At 37.3% G+C, this 23,648-nt stretch overlaps 1 protein-coding gene across 6 annotated transcripts in view; it reads left to right on the top strand.

Moving 5' to 3' along the window:
* The window catches only part of LOC122799242, an 840,251-nt gene that overhangs the window by 312,810 nt on the left and 503,793 nt on the right, over positions 1–23,648 (top strand). For all 6 annotated transcript variants that reach the window (XM_044068176.1, XM_044068174.1, XM_044068177.1 and 3 more), the window contains 2 exons: positions 13,510–13,566; positions 21,041–21,097. In XM_044068176.1, the coding sequence (XP_043924111.1) occupies positions 13,510–13,566; positions 21,041–21,097 (114 nt within the window). The remainder of the gene's footprint in view (positions 1–13,509; positions 13,567–21,040; positions 21,098–23,648) is intronic.

Genomic DNA, 23,648 nt, shown 5'->3' with positions numbered 1-23,648 from the left:
GCTGCGGCACCCTAAGTTAGCGTTTCAGAGTCTGATTCTGAAAGCAGATGGGTTTTGCTAAAAAAGGACACTAGAAAGCACTTTAATTATATATTGTTTGTATGGCCCTAATACGGATACATCCAGCTTTTTGCCAACTTTTTTGCCTCATTAGAGGACTTTAACCTGGACAAAGCACCAACTTCAGCTGCTGTTAATTTTAGCAAAGTTATATACTCAGTCTTAGATCACTCAAATCCCAAACCTGAGAGGCATATTAAGGCAGAAGTCATGTTAAATAAGACACTGGAGACTTCCAAACTATGGCTGCCTCAAGAATCATGGAAAATGATTTTGAGTACTGAGAGTGATTGAAGAATTTCTGCCTTATTATCATATGTTATATATAAATAACACACCATGAACCCACCAATCCAAGGGCCAATCTTCTGACAACTTTAGATAGGATACTCTTCCTTCAGGTTGATGAAACTTGTAGGACAATGTTGAGTCAAAATTTCTCTCTACAAGAGATACCACACATTGTCCATCCTCTCTCATCAAGGCTCCTCCCAGCCATGGTTCTCTCAGCTCCATCTTTAGAAGCTGTTAGATGTTCTTGGAAATCCGAATGATCTGTTCTTGTTCCCATTTACCTGGAGAAACTCCATTTGTTTTTTGATGTTGCATCATATGAAGTGCAGAAATTATAGTTTATTAAATTATACAACGTATTATGTTATCTCTTTTTACCACCCCCTCTACATACACACACACACACGCACACACACACACACACACACACACACACACACACACACACACACACACACACGCACTGGATTAGGAACATAAAAACCCTTAAAGCCCAGTTTGTGTGGGAGAGCAAGAGGCACAGTGTTACCAAGTCAGCTCTATTTTTGCCAAGAAAGGGATATATGTGCTGGATTTTTAGATGGTCACATTGGATGATTTCTCAACCATATTTCTATATTTAGATACATTGATCCATTGTCCACAAATTATGGTGGGAGTTTATTGAGAAGCTGTTGCAGCTCAATACATGAGAGCCTACTTGTATGCACTAACAGCACCTGCAGGGCTGAAAAAAAAATAATCTAAATGAAATGTTTCCTAATCTATAATTCAGTATCTAAACCAAATTGGATGACAGCAAGATCTTACTGCAAGAACAAAGTCATAGGTTTGGAGGTGATACCACTGATTTTAGAGGTCCAGAAACAGTTGACTCTCCTGTGTGACCTTGTAGGGACTCCCAGATTGCTAACCCACCAAATGAAGCTGTTATGTTAGAGGCTATATGACCCCTGCCTGCTTATCTGAAAAGGCTACAGGATGTCAGATTTCTGGATGTTATACGTTATATTTAGTGTGGAAAAAGAAAAGGAAAAGACTACAGAGGCCAGGGCATAGATCTATATATTATACCCACCACTAATTGAAAAGCTGAAAGGTAAAAAGTATGTTAGATGAATGTCTTTATGTTATACTCCTCTTCTAGTGTGGAAAAAGCCCATACATTTTAGAATTCTACACTAGTTTAGACCATTTAGAATCATGTGTGTAAACAATAAATGCAACAAAAAATTTAATAATGGGATAAAATAACCGCAAATTAAATCATAACTGGTGGTCTACATAACTTCAATTTTCTTAATTTTAAAACACTGAAAATTTAAGTGGGAATTCAAGCATAAGGGCTAAGTTATTCATATTTGTCTACCAACAGTATTTCTTATAATTTAACAAAGTTTTGTAGTTCTTTCAAATGTCAGGCATAATATATATAGTCAATTAAGAACCTTTAAAGTTTGGTTATGTCAATGAATGCTAAGAAAGGTAATTATTATTGTTTTTTTTTTCTAATACAGTAAATTTATTTCTAAATATTGTACAAAGAATACACTGGAGGAAGGATTGTTGTAATTCACAGATTTATTTTTTGATAAGTTGTCACAGGAAAATGAAAGTAATATCCAATTTGGCTTGAAAGAAAGCACCACAGCACCCACGACTTGTTCCCACTGGCAAAATTAGTCTCTCATAGCCAAATATTCCATGTTTTCTTCATAATCTCTTTCATATTGTGGGCCTCATCATAGCAGAGCTTTCCACTATCAGTAATTAAATGATTTCCGAATAGTGGGACTTATGCTCCATTTCTATCTTTCTTAACCATGGCAAACATACTCATAACTTTTCTAGTATAACCCCTTTCTAAGAATAAATTACCTATTATTTTCAGCTCATTATTACAGTCTTCATCATCTGAGATTAATTTAGAAGGTCTAACTGCATGATCTTTAATACCATTTTGTTTCAGGTACTAGAACTCACAGCTAGTGACATGAAGATACAAATTAGTAAAACTAGACTTTCTATAAGATGCGATATATAATGCAATATTTCTATAAGCTCCCATTACTAGTATACTTTGTCAAGTTTACATTTCAGTTTTGTTCCAATTTGCTTAAAAACAAATAAGGAATGCTGTTATTTAAATAATTAACAACTAACTCAAAACCATTCTCTCTCTTCCAACAAAAAACAGGCAAAGATTATGTAAAAAATGTCTATATGAGGTGCTATGTCTAAAATAAAAAAAACGTAAAATAAACTTTTTCACAGGCAGCTAGGACCAAATTATCAATCCATTTGCAGCTCTTCTTTTCTGTTTAAAATAAAATCATCAAGTATAAAAAATAATATTATCTGAGATTAGTTTGAAGAAGGTGCATAGTGTACTAATCAAAGCTGTCAATATGGAACTGTGTGCTGTTAAAAATTCAATTATGTGGGATGACGATATACAAATCTACCATATCCAGAGTCACATGTTTTATCTGTTGTTTCACTAATTTTACTAACCTTGCTTAAGAATATCAAGAATCCTTCAATTAACTTAGGATCAATGAAACCGAATTTGTAAATAATTCCAGGGCTCTGTTTTAGATTCTGTTGTTGCTATAATAGATTTAAAAGCTGGAGAGTAGTATATTATGTGTTTTAATAATGCCATGACTAGAATCTTGAGACATACCACTTTTAGGAATTCAAACTATTCTACGTGTTTATCATGATTCATTACATATACGGTAGTAAATTATCTATTTTAATATAAGCAGTTATAATAGCATTAAAGGAATATTTTTCATAATAACAAACTCCTGCTAGCACACTATGACTTATTTGATTCCATGTCACGCAGTGCATAATCACCACACATCCACCTTTATCTGGTCATAGTAATTCTATGTTATTTTAATTCATTTTAATGTTCTATATTCACTTTCAGTTACATTTAAATATTTCTGACTAGGTGTTTTAACAAATTTCTAAAATTCATTTCATGTGTTTCATTCAAAAATATTTAGTGCTTGTGTCAGTTGTGGATTATGTATAATATGTAATATAAATGGGGGTATACATGTTAGTCTTTATGTGATATTCCTTGTATTCTGATGAAGTTTCTTTTTATAGAGATGAAAATGTTTGTATACTGTTAAATATTTTATATGTTTTAATTCTGTGGTGTCATTACTGTGATCATTTCTTAACTGTTTATATTAGTTTTATCTTTACATGGGAATTTATTGAGTTTTTGAAATTTTTAATTTATCTTGTATGAACAGCAGTTTGCAAGACTACTTCAGTATTTATTACTTCATTCCATGGGTTCAGTACATTCATATGATTGATTTGCTCTATATTTTTCTTTCCAGACTGTCTAACCTTAGAATTTACCACATTTATTCTTTCTATCCCTTTAAATGGCCCCTGACACTTATCCAGAAATGTTTTCTTCATGGGTGGCAATAAAGCTAATACCTGATCTCCTGAGTTAAACTCTCTAAACAGAGCATCCTTACTGTAAACTCGTTGTTGCATTTCCTGAGCCATCTGAATGTGTTCCCTTCCAATGGGCATAACCTGCTTTAGTCTATACTGCACACTGACACTGTGTTCTGTCACACTTTCATATTCTGCCTTCTCTTCTTCCCAAGCTTCCTGAGCAATGTCAAACAAGCATCTCAGATGTCCCAGTACAGAAGTTCAAGCAGGATAAACCCATCCTTCAGAAAATGTATGCTATTATAATGCCTGTTATTCTAGCACTTTCTAAGTTTATAAGAGTAATAATTAAAATATGTCCTTATTTCAGGGCCTTTGTACCCCATTATTTTAGGTTTTATCTAGATTTCTTGCATTACGAGGTTGAGAGGCATGTATGACACTCAGATATTAGTTTAAAATAAACAAATAAATCTTTTTTCTTTTAAACTGTAACAACCTACTTGCTACAGTTTAGATCATACACAGAGTGCTGCAGCACTCAAGTTTGACCACAAATGCAATGCCAGTTTTTAAAAGCACTAAAAAGCAATCAGAATGATGGATGGCAGATCACACCCCCTAACACTTTGCACCTGGAACAGTTACCCCTCTCATCCCACCCTAGCTACACTACTACTACCAGTGGCCTCACCAACAGTGTAGGTGTCAGTCCAGTTCAGCTCTGTTGTTCCCCATTACACCACCCACACTAAAAATACACACACATATACACTTACACACACATACACACACACACGCACACATGCACACACGCACACACACGCACACACACGCACACACACACACACACACACACACACACACACACACACACACACACACGCACACAAGCACATATACATACCCACACAAAATATTCCAGTGAACCATGATGCTTTGCCCAACTTTGCACAAAGCATTGATGTAACAGCTGCAGCAGACCTCAGCTGTTGATGGTATATGTTCAGAGCACCTAAAAGTTTTCCTGGCAAGTCTACTGCAGTAACACCATAAGCTCAATCAAAAGGGCAGGTGTCTGTCTAGCTCTGCTCTATCATTTTCCATTACACCATATATGTATGCACACACACACTCACACACACATACAGCATATTGTTGAACTATGGCGCTTTGCCCATCTCTTCACAAAACAGTAATGCAACATCCACAGGGTACCACAGCTGCTGAGGATTTCATCTCAGGGCACCTAACAATTGTTGCAAAAAGTCCACTCCACTGACACCAGAAACTACCTCCAAGGGCAGCTGCATGCCCAACTCTGCTTCATCACTCTCCATTACACCAAGCACACTAAGCACACAGACACAACATATTAAAAAAATAATGGGCAGACAAGGGCCCAAATTCAGGGGGAGAATTTAAGTATTGGTTCATAGGTTCATAGGTTCATACTAGGCTATCTGCCCTAGGGCATTTATAAGCCTAGCCAGAGTGTGTGTGGCTTTCACCACCCCTTAGGGTGAGAATACTATACCCATTAGTTTGCTGTGCCTCTGTCCAGCAGTGATACAGAGATGATTCCCGGGGTAAACCTACGATCTCCCATCCACTCATCAAGATTTCTCTTGAACAGAGTCAGTGAGGGGCTCTGCCTCACATGGACTGGGATTCTGTTCCATAGTGTAGGGAGTCTCTGGGTGATGAATCTGTCCCTCCAGCACGTTCTATTTATATCCATGTTGAGATTTAAGTCTCTTGCTCTCGTGGCTCTGGTGGATTTGGATTTTTTGAGGTGGAGCATGTCCATTAATTCCAGGTTGGACATGGCCTTGTATGTCAGGCACAGATCACCTCTGAGCAGATGGTATGCGACTGAATAGAGCTGGAGTTTCTTCAGTCGGGCATCATATGACATATGTTTGAGCCCCTTTATCCTTTTGGTGAGGAACTTTTGGGGTCTTTCCAACTGCTGCAGGTGTCGGGTAAGGTACATTCTGAATGGGGCGTTGTACTCAATCATTGGTCTGATAAGTGAAGAGTACAGGGGTACAATGACCTCTCCTGATCTGGATGTGAATCCCTTCATGATCAGGTGGGCAATGTAGAAGGTCTTCCTAACCACTTTGGCAATGTGAGTGTCAAAAGAGAGGTTACTGTCAACTTGGGTCCCCAGGTCCCTGATAACTTCTTCCGTGTTTAATGGATTACCACCTATGTGGTAATTAGGGGTTACCTTGTTTTTCCCAAAGGGTATGACTATACATTTTTTGGCATTTAGCTTAAGGCCATGGCTCTGGCACCAGTTATCCATTTCTATGAGACCTTTCTGGAGGATGTCTGTGTCTGATGGAGTGTCAATTACGGTGCCCATTTTGCAGTCATCTGCAAATTTTGTCAGCCACAATCCCCCTATGTTTACCTGCACTTCAGAAAAATAAATGCCGAACAAGAGGGGGCCCAGGACTGAGCCCTGTGGGGTACCACTCGTGACCGGCTTAGAGTCTGACATGGCACCAGCAACTCTAACCCTGTGTGTTCTGTCCTTGAGCCAGTTTGCAACCCATCTTGTGACATATGGGTTTACATCTAAGCTGGTGAGCTTTTCTATGATGCCCGAGTGGGGTATTGTGTCGAACGCTTTTGCTAGGTCAAGGTAGGCTGTGTGAACTGCCTTACCCTCCTCAATGGCCTTAGTGACTGTTCCAAAAGTCAACCAAGTTCAAGAGGCAGGATCTGCTCTTGACAAAGCCAAATTGGGTAGGATCCAGTGTCTGTAGGTCCCCAATGTCTTTATTTATGAGTTCCATTATGATCCTCTCCATAGCTTTGCAGACAAGGCTCGTCAAGCTTATGGGGCGGAAATTTCCAGGGTCCGTAGAAGCACCGCCTTTGTGGAGTGGGACCACAGTTGCCGTACGCCATTCTTTGGGTACGTATCCTGTAGTAAGGCTAAGATTAAACAGCAGCCTTATGTGTGGGTTTAGTTCCTCATTGAGTTTGTGTAGCACACAGCCGGGAACACCGTCCGGTCCCACTGATGCTGTGTTTTTTGCTTTAGAGAGAGCAGCTCTCACCTGGGCATCTGAGATGTTTGGGAGGCTAGGCTCTGGTGGGATAGATATTTCTCCGTTTGGGGGGGAGGGGAGAAATTTGCACTGAACCTGTCTGCCAGTATGTTGGCAATGTCTGTGGGTTCAGTGATTTTTTTAATCGTTTTGGACTAATTCTGAGCATATCTGGGAGTTTCCACCCAGGTTTCTAACATAGCTAAAGAAGGCTTTATGATTGTCTTTTGTCATTAGCGATTTTTCTCTCAAAGTTGGCCTTGGATGATTTTATGAGTGATCGTAGCTTTTTGCTAGTATTGATCAGAGATGCCTTCCCATTTAGGGATTTTGCTCTGTCATGTAGTAGCTTTCTCCTCTTGTTGTAGAGTTTGTTTAGGGCTGGAGTCCACCAGACCGGGCGCCTGCCTTTGGTGGAAAGGGTCTTGATTTTATTAGGGATTGCTTGATCCATACATTCCTGGAGGTGCTCGTAGAAGGCATTTGTAAGGGTTTCAGCAGCGTGGGTTGTGGTTTCCACTGGCTCCGGGGCCTTGAAGGATACCACTCCACTCTTAAGAAGTGTGAAGATTGCTTTTGAGAAGTTCTTCACTGTGGTCTTTTGCTGGGGTGGGGGCGGGATGTGGATCTCCAGTGAGATTAATTTATGGTCTGATCTCACCAATGAGGGATATACTTCCGGTGTGGAGCATTTTGTCCCCATGTTTGTGATGATCAGGTCTAGTATATTTTCTCCTCTTGTGGGAATGGTGACTAGTTGTTCGATAGCATTTGAGTTTATGAACTCAAGGAACCTTTGGGCTAAGGTGTTGGGGCTTGAGTAATGTTCCCAGTCTATGTTTGGGTAGTTGAAGTCACCCAATATGATGGTGTTTGGAGAGACATTCATACTCTCCAGTGTCTTCAGGAAGGCTGTGTGGGTTTCCTGAGTTTGAGAAGGTAGTCTGTAGCATGTTACAAACTGTAGGGCAGTTTTACCTATGGTTAATTGCACCTGGATGGTCTCCGATGCTTCATGCGTTGCCACTAACCTGGAGGTGTGGGTATCCTTTATGAATATGGATACTCCCCCTCCTTTTGTGGTTCGGTCCAGATTTTGGGGCGGGAACGCATGATATGAGGTATAACCTGATAGTGCTGGGGTGCTCTCAGGAGCCTTGAACCAGGTTTCAGTCACAGCACAGACATCGATGTTCTCCATACTGAGGAGGGCTTCGAGGGCGTGCATCTTTAGGTTTAGACTTCTGGCATTGAGCAGTATTACCCTTAGTTTTTCTCCATTTTTGTTTTCTAGGGCGGTAGGTTTATCATTTGAGCCTTGCCTAAAAAGGCACTATGGGGGTGGCAAGAGCCTTTGCCAATATCCGGAAGCCCAGGGGTGACAGGTGCAAGCCGTCCCTTGCGAAGCAGTGTGGCTTGTCAAGCATGTCATCCCAGGCAGACAGACATTGGATCCCCTTAGAATGACACCAGTAATTAAGCCAATTATTAAAGCTGATCATTTTGTCTCTGTATTGTGGCATCATTCTTGGTGAGGGTAGGATACTGCTCAGGGTCAGGGTCATACCGGCCTGGGCTACATAATCTGAGAGCTCCTCTATGTCTCTTTTCATGTAGTCCAGGGAGGTGCGTCTCAGGTCGTTCACACCGGCATGGACAATGACTGAGTCATACTTGTACTTGCTGTGGAGTGACCTGAGTGCTTGTGTTATGTGGCGGATTCTAGCGCCTGACAGGCAGCTTACTGTGATCTTTTCCTTGTTCAGTCTGGTGAGTGGGACGTCAGTGTGTCTGACTATGGAGTCACCTATAACAAGTGTGTCTGGCATTGTGTTTGGCCTTAAGGGCTGTGACTGTTTAGCACACTGACTTTGAGAACTATGTGTTGCATGTCTTATGTCTTGAGGTGGCAGTTGCTTGGGTGTCTGCTTTGGAGGCCTCTGTAGTTTTGGTAGATTTTTGATCAGTGCCTCCGAGTATGTCTTTGTGTGTTTATGTGTTTGTTTTGCAGTTGTGATAGTTCTATGTGAAACTGGGTTTGTGGTGTGCGTGGTTTCCTTCTCCTCCTGTCTGGTCTTGCCAGTCCTGAGTTGAGAGAGCTCAGCCTCCAGTTTGGCTATATAGTTGCATCTCTCACATGTATTTGTGTTTTGTGGGAGAAGGAGTGGGTTGTCTGTGTACATGAGGCAATTGTAACATTGCCTCAGGATGCCCAGATTCACCAGCTGAACAGGAGAGGACGCTAGCAACTGACCCTTGACATGCTAGAAAAAGTGAAAAAGTTTGCTGTGTAACTGAGTCAGAAGGGACCTATAGGGAAATGGGTACTGAAGGGGATTCTAGGCTAATGTAGTACTTTGTTTAGTATACAAGTACTTTACCTATATAAAAATGCTTTAGGAGCAAGTGCTGAGCTTTACCTATATAAAAATGCTTTAGGAGCAAGTGCTGAGCTTTTGAGATAGAGAATAGACTGTTTAGATTGCAAGTAGAGAAGTTCTACGGGAAAAATTGAAAAGCAGACTTTACGGAGCCAGAAATAGTTTAACCTTGTTTAACCGGCGCTGCCCGATGGTGCTCTATGGGCAACTCCGCGCTAAATCACGCTAAAGCGGGCTTTATAGCAGGGGGTTGAAAAGAGCTAGGAATTGACCCAAAATGGCCAATAGACTACAAGTTTCTGGCTGGAACCACTGCTCTAGGGACAAATAGGCTGCTCGGTGCTCCCCAATCCCACTGGTGAACAAAGAAGCTTCCCTTTATCCAAATAAGGATATGGAATAGCACAGGAGCCAAGCCAAAGCCCAGAGATCAGCAAACTCTGAAGACTGGACTATTCTAGTTCAGTAAGGCGGGAAAACAAGATTTATTTATTTTTTTTTTTATTGCAGAAAACAGAGGAAAAACAGACAGTAAATGCTATAAATGCTTTTAAACGGCTAGCGCACTTGAGTGTGTTAGCCTACAGGTAAAATTAAACAACAAATAACTTTTTAAAAAGTGCAAAACAGTTAATCAACACAAAAACAGTTTAAATAGAATGCAGAGCTGTAAAAACAGGTGAAAATGCAGTCGCTAAGCAGTAAATAATCAAAAAGCCAGAAAAAATACTTAAATCAGGAAAAAGTCACTCTTTTGCTCTCTGCTGCTTGTAGAACTCTGCAGGACACCACGAGGAGCTGTGCTGAGTTGAATACAAGCGAAAAAGCGTGCTAAAGCGGGCTTTATTACAGGGGGCTGAAAAGAGCTAGGAATTGACCCAAAATGGCCAATAGACTACCAGTTTCTGGCTGGAACCACTCCTCTAGGGACAAACAGGCCGCTCAGTGCTCCCCACTCCCACTGGTGAACAAAGACGCTTCCTTTTATCCAAATAAGGATATGGAATAGCACAGGAACCAAGACAAAGCCCAGAGGTCAGCAAACTCTGAAGACTGGACTATTCTAGTTCAGTAAGGCGGGAAAACAAGATTTTTTTTTTTTTTTTTTGCAGAAAACAGAAGAAAAACAGACAGTAAATGCTATAAATGCTTTTAAACGGCTAGCGCACTTGAGTGTGTTAGCCTACAGGTAAAATTAAGCAACAAATAACTTTTTTAAAAGTGCAAAACAGTTAATCAACACAAAAAACAGTTTAAATAGAATGCAGAGCTGTATGAACAGGCGAAAAAGCAGTCGCTAAGCAGTAAATAATCAAAAGCCAGAAAAAAAATACTTAAATCAGGAAAAAGTCACTCTTTTGCTCTCTGCTGCTTGTAGAACTCTGCAGGACACCACGAGGAGCTGTGTTGAGTTGAATACAAGAATAAAAGCACGCTAAAGCGGGCTTTATTACAGGGGGCTGAAAAGAGCTAGGAATTCACCCAAAATGGCCAATAGACTACAAGTTTCTGGCTGGAACCACTCCTCTAGGGACAAATAGGCCGCTCAGTGCTCCCCACTACCACTGGTGAACAAAGACGCTTCCTTTTATCCAAATAAGGATATGGAATATCACAGGAACCAAGACAAAGCCCAGAGACCAGCAAATCAGCAAACTCTGAAGACTGGACTATTCTAGTTCAGTAAGGCAGGAAAACAAGATTTTTTTTTTTTTTTTTTTTTTTTTTGCAGAAAACAGACAGTAAATGCTATAAATGCTTTTAAGCGGCTAGCGCACTTGAGTGTGTTAGCCTACAGGTAAAATTAAGCAACAACTAACTTTTTAAAAGTGCAAAACAGTTAATCAACACAAAAACAGTTTAAATAAGTTTGCTTGCATAAACTTAGAAAATTGGTAGAATAACTTGTTTTGCATTAACATTACATTTTCTCACGGATATGAAGTCTAAAAATCAAATGTCTGTCATTAGTGACTTAAGTCCTCAATGAGGCAAAAATCTTGACATTCTACAAAATTCTGAGCACTTGAGGGGTATGACTGTAATAAATTTCCTAGCTCACTGCAAAGCAGTGTGCAGCTACTTGGGGGTAATACAACTGGTGATGACCTCAGCTTAGGAAACACCACTGTTGTTTCATAAGGGCAAACTGTACTCACACCAGAATCTCCACCACCACTGCATGATGCAAGAGTGTGCACAGCTCTGATTCACAGTGCCCTATTACAACATCCTCACAAAACACACATGCATACGCCCAGAGAACCATTGATCTTCACTGACCTCTCCACATAATGCTGCAACAGTACCTGAAGAAAAGGCAGTAGGGCCATCAAAGAAAAAGGGTGGTTCACTTCACATTCCACTGCAGAGGACACAGTTTTCATTTTAAACAGTTGAGCTGCAGCATCAGTCAGGCCAGACAGCAAGTCTCCAAACATAGTCCATGGCAATAACACTGCATAAAGGTAAAAATTATAACATTTTCTCTGAAGTTAAAAAATGCTCAGTAATTATGCAGGTAAGGCACCATTCAGATGTCTTAGCAGCTACAAATGCATAAGTTGTAAAGTCTAATGAATAACAATTGATCTGAATCTCAGTACAGGAAGGGGTTATCCCAGTAACAGATATTATGCTAAGAAGATGAACTGCTCACTCAGACACACATACATACCCACACAAAATATTCCAGTGAATAGCTACACTACTACTAGCAGTGAATGAATGCACTTGTCCACCATCAGACAATGAGGAATGCAGTGTGCCACAGTCATGGGAACCCTAAGTTGGACACAATGACCTTGGATATTTACAGATATCTCCACAGTAGTATCAGATGAACTGTGACATATAACAGAAAGGGAACTAGTTTGTAAACTACAGGTGCAGAATAAATACTCACACGATACTGGTGTCCCAAAATGGTTACATCTATGAAATGACAGTGTAACTAAAAGAACCCAAAAGACTTATACATGCATATTCAAGAAACCTTTATTCTAGTGCAAAGAAAACACTGGCACATTTAGTACAGGGAGATGAGATGTCTTATTTGTGTTTATTAGTAAACATCTTAATACACGAGGAAAACCTGCAATAATTTGGAATTTGTAGACATCAGGGCAGATGTCAACACCAAGACCTACAATCTGACTGGTGATTACTGGTTGCTTTGTATGCTTCCCTCCAAACATGGTGCTTAAGCAAATCACATTGAAAAATTCCTCATCAAATGTACTGCAGGCATGCATTTTTTTGCACATGTATAAAGATGCGAACTTTATATGCAAGTAGAAGCCTGTTATGTTTTGCCCATGTATGTAGCCTGTATACTCTTTATTATATATATATTACTATTGCTATTTGCCATCTAAGACTTGTATATTATGTTGTTATTGTTATTTGTCATGTGGAGCTTTTCTCCCTGGGCCTCCATTGAAAATGGATTCTTATGCCCAGTTGAAAAATCCTAGTTAACAAATGCAAAATAAAATAAATAAAATTATGAGTCCCACTATTGCTTCTTAGCATCATATTGTGTCATTTCTATATAACTAATAACTACATTTAAGTGCCTTCATCAAAATATTCCCCTTCCTGCTTCTGACGATATAGCACCATCATTCTGTCTTAAAGACATGTTTTAATACCCAAAACAATTCCCCCAGATGTGCAGACTTACTGCAAATCACACACACACACAGACACAGTTTAAAAGATTAGTCCTCACCCATGACTTATGTAGATGCTACAAGGATGCAGGGCACTGCTGTGTGTTATGGCTGTGTGTTCACCATGAATGGTGTATAAACACGACAAAATATTGGTCTTTAACATTCGTCTAGCTGGTGCCATTCTAAAGACATCCATCATGAGTTAACCTGGCAGTACTGCAAACTTTAGGTAGCTGATAAACAAGTTACTGTGCCAACTGGTAGGCCATGCACCACATCTTGGCATAGTTTAGGAAAGTTGATTAGGATGTGGCACCACTCAGAGTTATACCAGTCAGTATTGACAACAGCATAGAAGTATTACAGCTGCTGTTGTTGTAGTTTAGTGATGGATAGTATAAAAATAGACTAATGTACTCAAAGCAGTTGGCCAATCATTACACACTGCCAGCTGTACTGCTGCAAACATGGTGTCTGAGAAGCACGAGGCTTCCATTGATTTAATGGTCTGCATTTCATAGAACATTTATGCATAAAATTAAGTGTCCTCCTTATGCTGAAAGTTAAGTTGCTCTTTTTTTATCTTTACAGTGCTGCTGACACAGGCGAACAAAGGTACTACAACTCCTATTGCCTCTGCTTCATCAGGTAGGCATTGCAAAACTCAACTTTGACCAACAAGGCATTTCTGCATTTTAGACTGCCTGAGTCCTGAGAATCATCTCTTCCAAAACAAATATTTTATTCTTCCAATATTCAGAGCCTTTTCCCATGAACAGACTGCATTAATGGTAAACCTGCATTACTAAGAGGTACTTAGGTTCATGGATACTTATTAGGCTACTGATCCATGAACATCTTTAGAAGAACAGCCATACATTCTCATGAAGTTTGTAACCCTGATATTTTAAGTATGAATAACCCAGAGATGAGCAGAACATTTAATATGTTGCCCCTATCCATGAGAGGCAAGAGTGCTAAATCTGGGATGTGTTTGCATTTACCCATCCATTCCTCCAAATTAAATTAGAATGCTGTAAGAGAAGTACTTTGCTTTATGTGTAGAGGAAAATGTTTCCAAAAAAGTGGTATCCTCTGTCATCCCTTTTTAATATGACTCAGTAGAGATTTTAACTGACGCTAGTAGTCATTTATTCATTATTTCAGCATAATTTAGCTTTTGTATACTGATTGAATGAAATGGCAATTACATCTGATCGTAGACATGTCAAGTTAGATCATTTCAGCTTTTTTCAGGGAAGAACTAGGAAGCTGTGTGAACAATGGTCTTATCTTATCTTATATCTTGTAATACACTTTGCAAGCATCAACACATCTTTCAGAAGGATGTAGTAACATGATAATCCACCTCTTGCCTGCATTACATATTTTTAATCTAGTAGGATAATTTGTTTCTCATAAAACACCAAATGAAGGTGTACAGTTTTAATTAGAATTCTTCCAATATGCAATGCTGTAGAAGGACTTCAAAATGGATTTCCTAATACTGAAATCCAAAAAAGGCCTGAAATCAGATTTAAAAAATCAACAGACTATTGCCAATATTGAGATATATCAAACTTTTAACCCAGGGTGATTTTCATGATATCCCACCTCACCCGCTTCTCTAGTTAATATATGAGGTTGTCACAATTCCTACATTATTAGGTTATGGATTCAGATAAGAATGTTTTTGTCCTCCACTAGTACTGCTGACTAGACTAGAGAAATTTGTTTAATTATTTTGTCTTCACTTAGTTCCCCATTTTGGTTCTACCTTGTATTTGTATTAAGTTATATTGTGAGTAAGACTGTATCAGGTTATACACATTCTTACAAAACTGTATTTTGCTATAGAACTGCCTTTTACTGCTGTTGTTCTCAGTGTTTTATTGTTCCATTATTACTTGTTGATATCAAGTTTTCATGTGTTTTTGTTACCTTGTTTATTGTTTATTGTGTCTGGATTTGGTAATAACAAATATGAAGTCTGTAAAATGATTAAACAGCTATAAACCATAAATGCAACAAAATACACAAAAAATGTAATAATGGGATAGAATAATGACAAATTAAATCATAATTGGAGGTCTACATAACTTCAATTTTCTTAATTTTAAAACACTTAAAATTTAAGTGAGAATTCAAGCATAAGGGCTAAGTTATTCATATTTATCTACCAACAGTATTTCTTATAATTTAACAACGTTTTGTAGTTCTTTCAAATGTCAGGCATAATATATATATATATATATATATATATATATATATATATATATATATATATTCAAATAAGAACCATTAAAGTTTGGATATGTCAATGAATGCTAAGAAAGGTAATTGTTATTGTTTTTTTTTTCTAATACAGTAAATTTATTTCTAAATACTGTACCAAGAACACACCGGAGGAAGGATTTTTGTAATTCACAGATTTATTTTTTGGTAGGTTGTCATGGGAAAATGAAAGTAATATCCCATTTGGCTTGAAAGAAAGCACCACAGTACCCACGGTTTGTTCCCACTGGCAAAATTAGTCTCTCATAGCCAAATATTCAATTTTTTCTTCATAATCTCTTTCATACTGTGGGCATCGTCATAGCTGAACTTTCCACTATCAGTAATTAAATGATTTCCGAATAGTGGGACTTATGCTCCATTTCTATCATTCTTAACCATGGAAAACATACTCATAACTTTCTTAGTATAACCCCTTTCTAAGAATAAATTACCTATTATTTTCAGCTCTTTATTAAAGTCTTCATCATCTGAGATTAATTTAAAAGGTCTAACTGCATGATCTTTAATACCATTTTGTTTCAGGTACTAGAACTCACAGCTAGTGACATGAAGATATAAATTAGTAAAACTAGACTTTCTATAAGATGTGATATATAATGCAATATTTCTATAAGCTCCCATTACTAGTATACTTTGTCAAGTTTACATTTCAGTTTTGTTCCAATTTGCTTAAAAACAAATAAGGAATGCTGTTATTTAAATAATTAACAACTAACTCAAAACCATTCTCTCTCTTCCAACAAAAAACAGGCAAAGATTATGTAAAAAATGTCTATATGAGGTGCTATGTCTAAAATAAAAAAAAACGTAAAATAAACTTTTTCACAGGCAGCTAGGACCAAATTATCAATCCATTTGCAGCTCTTCTTTTCTGTTTAAAATAAAATCATCAAGTATAAAAAATAATATTATCTGAGATTAGTTCAAAGAAGGTGCATAGTGTACTAATCAAAGCTGTCAATACGGAACTGTGTGCTGTTAAAAATTCAATTGTGTGGGACGACCATATACAAATCTGCCATATCCAGAGTCACAAGTTTTATCTGTTGTTTCGCTAATTTTACTAACCTTGCTTAAGAATATCAAGAATCCTTCAATTAACTTAGGATCAATGAAACCGAATTTGTAAATCATTCCAGGGCTCTGTTTTAGATTCTGTTGTTGCTATAATAGATTTAAAAGCTGGAGAGTAGTATTTTATGTGTTTTAATAATACCATGACTGGAATCTTGAGACATACCACTTTTAGGAATTCAAACTATTCTACGTGTTTATCATGATTCATTACATATACGGTAGTAAATTATCTATTTTAATATAAGCAGTTATAATAGCATTAATGGAATATTTTTCATAATAACAAACTCCTGCTAGCACACTATGGCTTCTTTGATTCCAAGTCACACAATGCATAATCATCACACATCCGCCTTTATCTGGTCATAGTAATGCTATCTTATTTTAATTCATTTTAATGTTCTATATTCACTTTCAGTTACATTTAAATATTTCTGACTAGATGCTTTAACAAAGTTCTAAAATTCATTTCATGTGTTTTTTTCAAAAATATTTAATGCTTGTGTCAGTTGTGACTTATGTATAATCTGTAATATAAATGGCGTTATACATGTTAGTCTTTATGTGATATTCCTTGTATTCTGATGAAGTTTCTATTTATAGAGATAAAATGTTTGTATACTGTTAAATATTTCATTTGTTTTAGTTCTGTGGTGTCATTACTGGGATCATTTCTTTACTGTTTATATTAGTTTTATCTTTACATGGGAATTTATTGTGTTTTTGAAATTTTAAATTTATCTTGTATGAACTGCAGTTTGCAAGATTACTTCAATATTTATTACTTCATTCCATGGGTTCAGTACATTCATATGATTGATTTGCTCTATAGTTCTCTTTCTAGACTGTCTAACCTTAGAGTTTACCACATTTACTCTTTCTATCCCATTAAATGGCCCCTGACACTTATTCAGAAATGTTTTCTTCATGGGTGGCAATAAAGCTAATACCTGATCTCCTGAGTTAACGTATCTAAATTGAGCATCCTTACTGTAAACCCATTGTTGCATTTCCTGAGCCATCTGAATGTGTTCCCTTCCAATGGGCATAATTTGCTTTAGTCTATACTTCACACTGACACTGTGTTCTGTCACACTTTCATATTGTGCCTTCTTTTCTTCCCAAGCTTCCTGAGCAATGTCAAACAAGCATCTTTGATGTCACAGTACAGAAGTTCAAGCAGGATAAACCCATCCTTCAGAAAACGTATGCTATTATAATGCCTGCTATTCTAGTAACTTTCTAAGCTTATAAGAGTAATAATTAAAATCTGTCCCTATTTCAGGGCCTTTTTACTCCATTATCTTTGGTTTTACCTAGATTTCTTGCATTAAAAGGTTGAGAGGCATGTATGACACTCAGGTATTAGTTTAAAATAAACAAATAAATATTTTTTCTTTTAAACTGTAACAACCTACTTGCTACAGTTTAGATCATACACAGAGTGCTGCAGCACTCAAGTTTGACCACAAATGCAATGCCAGTTTTTAAAAGCACTAAAGAGCAATCAGAATGATGGGTGGCAGATCACACCCCCTAACACTTTGCACCTGGAACAGTTACCCCTCTCATCCCACCCTAGCTACACTACTACTACCAGTGGCCTCACCAACAGTGTAGGTGTCAGTCCAGTTCAGCTGTGTTGTTCCCCATTACACCACCCACACTAAAAATACACACACATATACACTTACACACACATACACACACACACGCACACATGCACACACGCACACATGCACACACGCACACACACACACACACACACACACACACACACACACACACACACACACACACACACACACACACAAACACACACACACACAAGCACACATACATACCCACACAAAATATTCCAGTGAACAATGATGCTTTGCCCAACTTTGCACAAAGCAATGATGTAACAGCTGCTGCAGACCTCAGCTGTTGATGATATCTGTTCAGAGCACCTAAAAGTTTTTCTGGCAAGTCTACTGCAGTGACACCATAAACTCCCTCAAAAGGGCAGGTGTCCATCTAGCTTTCCATTACACCATATATGTATCCACACATACACACTCACACACACACATGCAGCATATTGTTGAACTATGGTGCTTTGCCCATCTCTTCACAAAATAGTAATGCAGCATCCACAGGGTACCACAGCTGCTGAGGATTTCATCTCAGGGCACCTAACAATTGTTGCAAAAAGCCCAATCCACTGACACCAGAAACTACCTCCAAGGGCAGCTGAATGCCCAGCTCTGCTACATCATTCTCCATTACACCAAGCACACTAAGCACACAGACACAACATATTAAAAAAAGTAATGGGCAGACAAGGGCCCAAATTCAGGGGGAGAATTTAAGTATTGCTTGTATAAACTTAGAAAATTGACAGAATAACTTGTTTTGCATTAACACTACATTTTCTCACGGATATGAAGTCTAAAAATCAAATGTCTGTCATTAGTGACTTAAGTCCTCAATGAGGCAAAAATCTTGACATTCTACAAAATTCTGAACACTTGAGGGGTATGACTGTAGTAAATTTCCTACCTCACTGCAAAGCAGTGCTGCAGTTACTTGGGGGGTAATACAACTGGTGATGACCTCAGCTTAGGAAACACCCCTGTTGTTCATAAGGGCAAACTGTACTCACACTAGAATCTCCACCACCACTGCATGATGCAGGAGTGTGTACAGCTCTGATTCATAGTGCCCTATTACAACATCGTCACAAAACAGACATGCATACACCCAGAGAACCATTGATCTTCACTGACCTCTCCACATAATGCTGCAACAGTACCTGAAGAAAAGGCAGTAGGGTCATCAAAGAAAAAGGGTGGTTCACTTCACACTCCACTACAGAGGACACAGTTTTCATTTTAAACAGTTGGGCTGCAGCATCAGTCAGGCCAGACAACAAGTCTCCAAACATAGTCTATGGCAACAACACTGCATAAAGGCAAAAATTATAACATTCTCTCTGAAGTTAAAAAATGCTCAGTAATTATGCAGGTAAGGCACCATTCAGATGTCTTAGCAGCTACAAATGCATAAGTTGTAAAGTCTAATGAATAACAATTGATCTGAATCTCAGTACAGGAAGGGGTTATCCCAGTAACAGATATTATGCTAAGAAGATGAACTACTCACTCAGACACACATACATACCCACACAAAATATTCCAGTGAATAGCTACACTACTACTAGCAGTGAATGAATGCACTTGTCCACCATCAGACAATGAGGAATGCAGTGTGCCACAGTCATGGGAACCCTAAGTTGGACACAATGACCTTGGATATTTACAGATATCTCAACAGTAGTATCAGATGAACTGTGACATATAACAGAAAGGGAACTAGTTTGTAAACTACAGGTGCAGAATAAATACTCACACGATACTGGTGTCCCAAAATGGTTACATCTATGAAAGGACAGTGTAACTAAAAGAACCCAAAAGACTTATACATGCATATTCAAGAAACCTTTATTCTAGTGCAAAGAAAACACTGGCACATTTAGTACAGGGAGATGAGAGGTCTTATTTGTGTTTATTAGTAAACATCTTAATACACGAGGAAAACTTGCAATAATTTGGAATTTGTAGACATCAGGGCAGATGTCAACACCAAGACTTACAATCTGACTGGTGATTACTGGTTGCTTTGTATGCTTCCCTCCAAACATGGTGTTTAAGCAAATCACATTGAAAAATTCCTCATCAAATGTACTGCAGGCATGCATTTTTTTGCACATGTATAAAGATGGGAATTTTATATGCAAGGAGAAGCATGTTATGTTTTGCCCATGTATGTAGCCTGTATACTCTTTATTATATATATTACTATTGCTATTTGCCATCTAAGACTTGTATATTATGTTGTTATTGTTATTTGTCATGTGGAGCTTTTCTCCCTGGGCCTCCAATAAAAATGGATTCTTATGCCCAGTTGAAAAATCCTAGTTAACAAATGCAAAATAAAATAAATAAAATTATGAGTCTCACTACTGCTTCTTAGCATCATATTGTGCCATTTCTATATAACTAACAATTACATTTAAGTACCTTCATCAAAATATTCCCTTTCCTGCTTCTGACCATATAGCACCATCATTCTGTCTTAAAGACATGTTTTAATACACAAAACAATTCCCCCAGATGTGCAGACACTGCAAGTCACACACACAGACACAGTTTAAAAGATTAGTACTCACCCATGACTTATGCAGATGCTACAAGGATGCAAGGCACTGCTGTGTGTTATGGCTGTGTGTTCACCATGAATGGTGCATAAACATGACAAAATATTGGTCTTTAACATATGTCTAGCTGGTGCCATTCTAAAGACATAATTCATGAGTTAACCTGGCAGTACTGCAAACTTTAGGTAGCTTATAAACAAGTTACTGTGCTAACTGGTAGGCCATTCACCACATCATGGCATAGTTTAGGAAAGTTGATTAGGATGTGGCACCACTCAAAGTTATACCAGTCAGTTTTGACAACAGCATAGAAGTATTACAGCTGCTGTTGTTGTAGTTTACTGATGGATAGTATAAAGATAGACTAATGTACTCAAAACAGTTGGCCAGTCATTACACACTGCCAGCTGTACTGTTGCAAACATGGTGTCTGAGAAGCATGAGGCTTTCATTGATTTAATGATCTGCATTTTATAGAACATTTATGCATAAAAGTAAGTGTCCTCCTTATTGCAGAAAGTTAAGTTGCTCTTTTTATCTTTACAGTGCTGCTGACACAGGCGATCAAAGGTACTACAACTCCCATTGCCTCTGCTTCATCAGGTAGGCATTGCAAAACTCAACTTTGACCAACAAGGCATTTCTGCATTTTAGACTGCCTGGTCCTGAGAATCATCTCTTCCAAAACAAAAATTTTATTCTTCCAGTATTCAGAGCCTTTTCCCATGAACAGACTGCATTAATGGTAAACCTGCATTGCTAAGAGGTACTTAGGTTCATGGATACTTATTAGGCTACTGATCCATGAGCATCTTTAGAAGAACAGCCATACATTCTCATGAAGTTTGTAATCCTGATATTTTAAGTATGAATTACTCAGAGATGAGCAGAACATTTAATATGTTGCCCCTGTCCATGAGAGGCAAGAGTGCTAAATCTGGGATGTATTTGCATTTACCCATCCATTCCTCCAAATTAAATTAGAATGCTGTAAGAGAAGTACTTTGCTTTATGTGTAGAGGAAAATGTTTCCAAAGAAGTGGTATCCTCTGTCATCCCTTTTTAATATGACTCAGTAGAGATTTTAGTTGACTCTAGTAGTCATTCATTCATTATTTCAGCATAATTAAGCTTTTGTATACTGATTGAATGAACTAGCCATTACATCTGATCATAGACATGTCAAGTTAGATCATTTCAGCTTTTTTCAGGGAAGAACTAGGAAGCTGTGTGAACAATGGTCTTATCTTATCTTATATCTTGTAATACACTTTGCAAGCATCAACACATCTTTCAGAAGGATGCAGTAACATGGTAATCCACCTCTTGCCTGCATTACATATTTTTAATCTAGTAGGATAATTTGTTTCTCATAAAATACCAAATGAAGGTGTACAGTTTTAATTAGAATTCTTCCAATATGCAATGCTGTAGAAGGACTTCAAAATGGATTTCCTAATAATGAAATTCAAAAAAAAAAAGCCTGAAATCAGATTTAAAAAATCAACAGACTATTGCCAATATTGAGATATATCAAACTTTTTACCCAGGGTAATTTTCATGATATCCCCGACTTGCTTCTCTAGTTAATATATGAGGTTGTCACAATTCCTACATTATTAGGTTATGGATTCAGATAAGAACATTTTTGCCCTCCACTAGTACTGCTGACTAGACTAAGGCAATTTGTTTAATTATTTTGTCTTCACTTAGTTCCCCATTTTGGTTCTACCTTGTATTTGTATTAAGTTATATTGTGAGTAAGACTGTATCAGGTTATAAACATTCTTACAAAATTGCATTTTGTTATAGAACTGCCTTTTACTGCTGTTGGTCTCAGTGTTTTATTGTTCCATTATTACTTGTTGATATCAAGTTTTCATGTGTTTTTGTTATCTTGTTTATTGTTTATTGTGTCTGGATTTGGTAATAACAAATATGAAGTCTGTAACATGATTAAGAAGCTGTAAACTATAAATGCAACAAAATACACAAAAATGTAATAATGGGATAAAATAACCACAAATTAAATCATAACTGGTGGTCTACATAACTTCAATTTTCTTAATTTTAAAACACTTAAAATTTAAGTGGGAATTCAAGCATAAGGGCTAAGTTATTCATATTTATCGACCAACAGTATTTCTTATAATTTAACAAAGTTTTGTAGTTCTTTCAAATGTCAGGCATAATATATATATATATATATATATATATATATATATATATATATATATATATATATATATATATATATATATATATATATATATATATATATATATATATATATATATACATATATATATATTCAAATAAGAACCTTTAAAGTTTGGTTATGTCAATGAATGTTAAGTAAGGTAATTATTATTGTTTTTTTTTTCTAATACAGTAAATTTATTTCTAAATGTTGTACCAAGAACACACTGGAGGAAGGACTTTTGTAATTCACAGATTTATTTTTTGTTAAGTTGTCACAGGAAAATGAAAGTAATATCCAATTTGGCTTGAAAGAAAGCACCACAGTACACACGACTTGTTCCCACTGGCAAAATTAGTCTCTCATAACCAAATATTCAATTTTTTCTTCATAATCTCTTTCATATTGTGGGCCTCATCATAGCTGAGCTTTCCACTATCAGTAATTAAATGATTTCCGAATAGTGGGACTTATGCTCCATTTCTATCATTCTTAACCATGGCAAACATACTCATAACTTTCCTAGTATAACCCCTTTCTAAGAATAAATTACCTATTATTTTCAGCTCATTATTACAGTCTTCATCATCTGAGATTAATTTAGAAGGTCTAACTGCATGATCTTTAATACCATTTTGTTTCAGGTACTAGAACTCACAGCTAGTGACATGAAGATACAAATTAGTAAAACTAGACTTTCTATAAGATGCGATATATAATGCAATATTTCTATAAGCTCCCATTACTAGTATACTTTGTCAAGTTTACATTTCAGTTTTGTTCCAATTTGCTTAAAAACAAATAAGGGATGCTGTTATTTAAATAATTAACAACTAACTCAAAACCATTCTCTCTCTTCCAACAAAAAACAGGCAAAGATTATGTAAAAAATGTCTATATGAGGTGCTATGTCTAAAATAAAAAAAACGTAAAATAAACTTTTTCACAGGCAGC

This window comes from Protopterus annectens, chromosome 4.part0 (genome assembly GCF_019279795.1).
Source record: "Protopterus annectens isolate FY-2018-M chromosome 4.part0, PAN1.0, whole genome shotgun sequence".
NCBI classification, from domain to species: domain Eukaryota; kingdom Metazoa; phylum Chordata; order Ceratodontiformes; family Protopteridae; genus Protopterus; species Protopterus annectens.
Note: the sequence above shows the minus strand (reverse complement) of the source record. Positions and strands in the feature narration are given on the sequence as shown.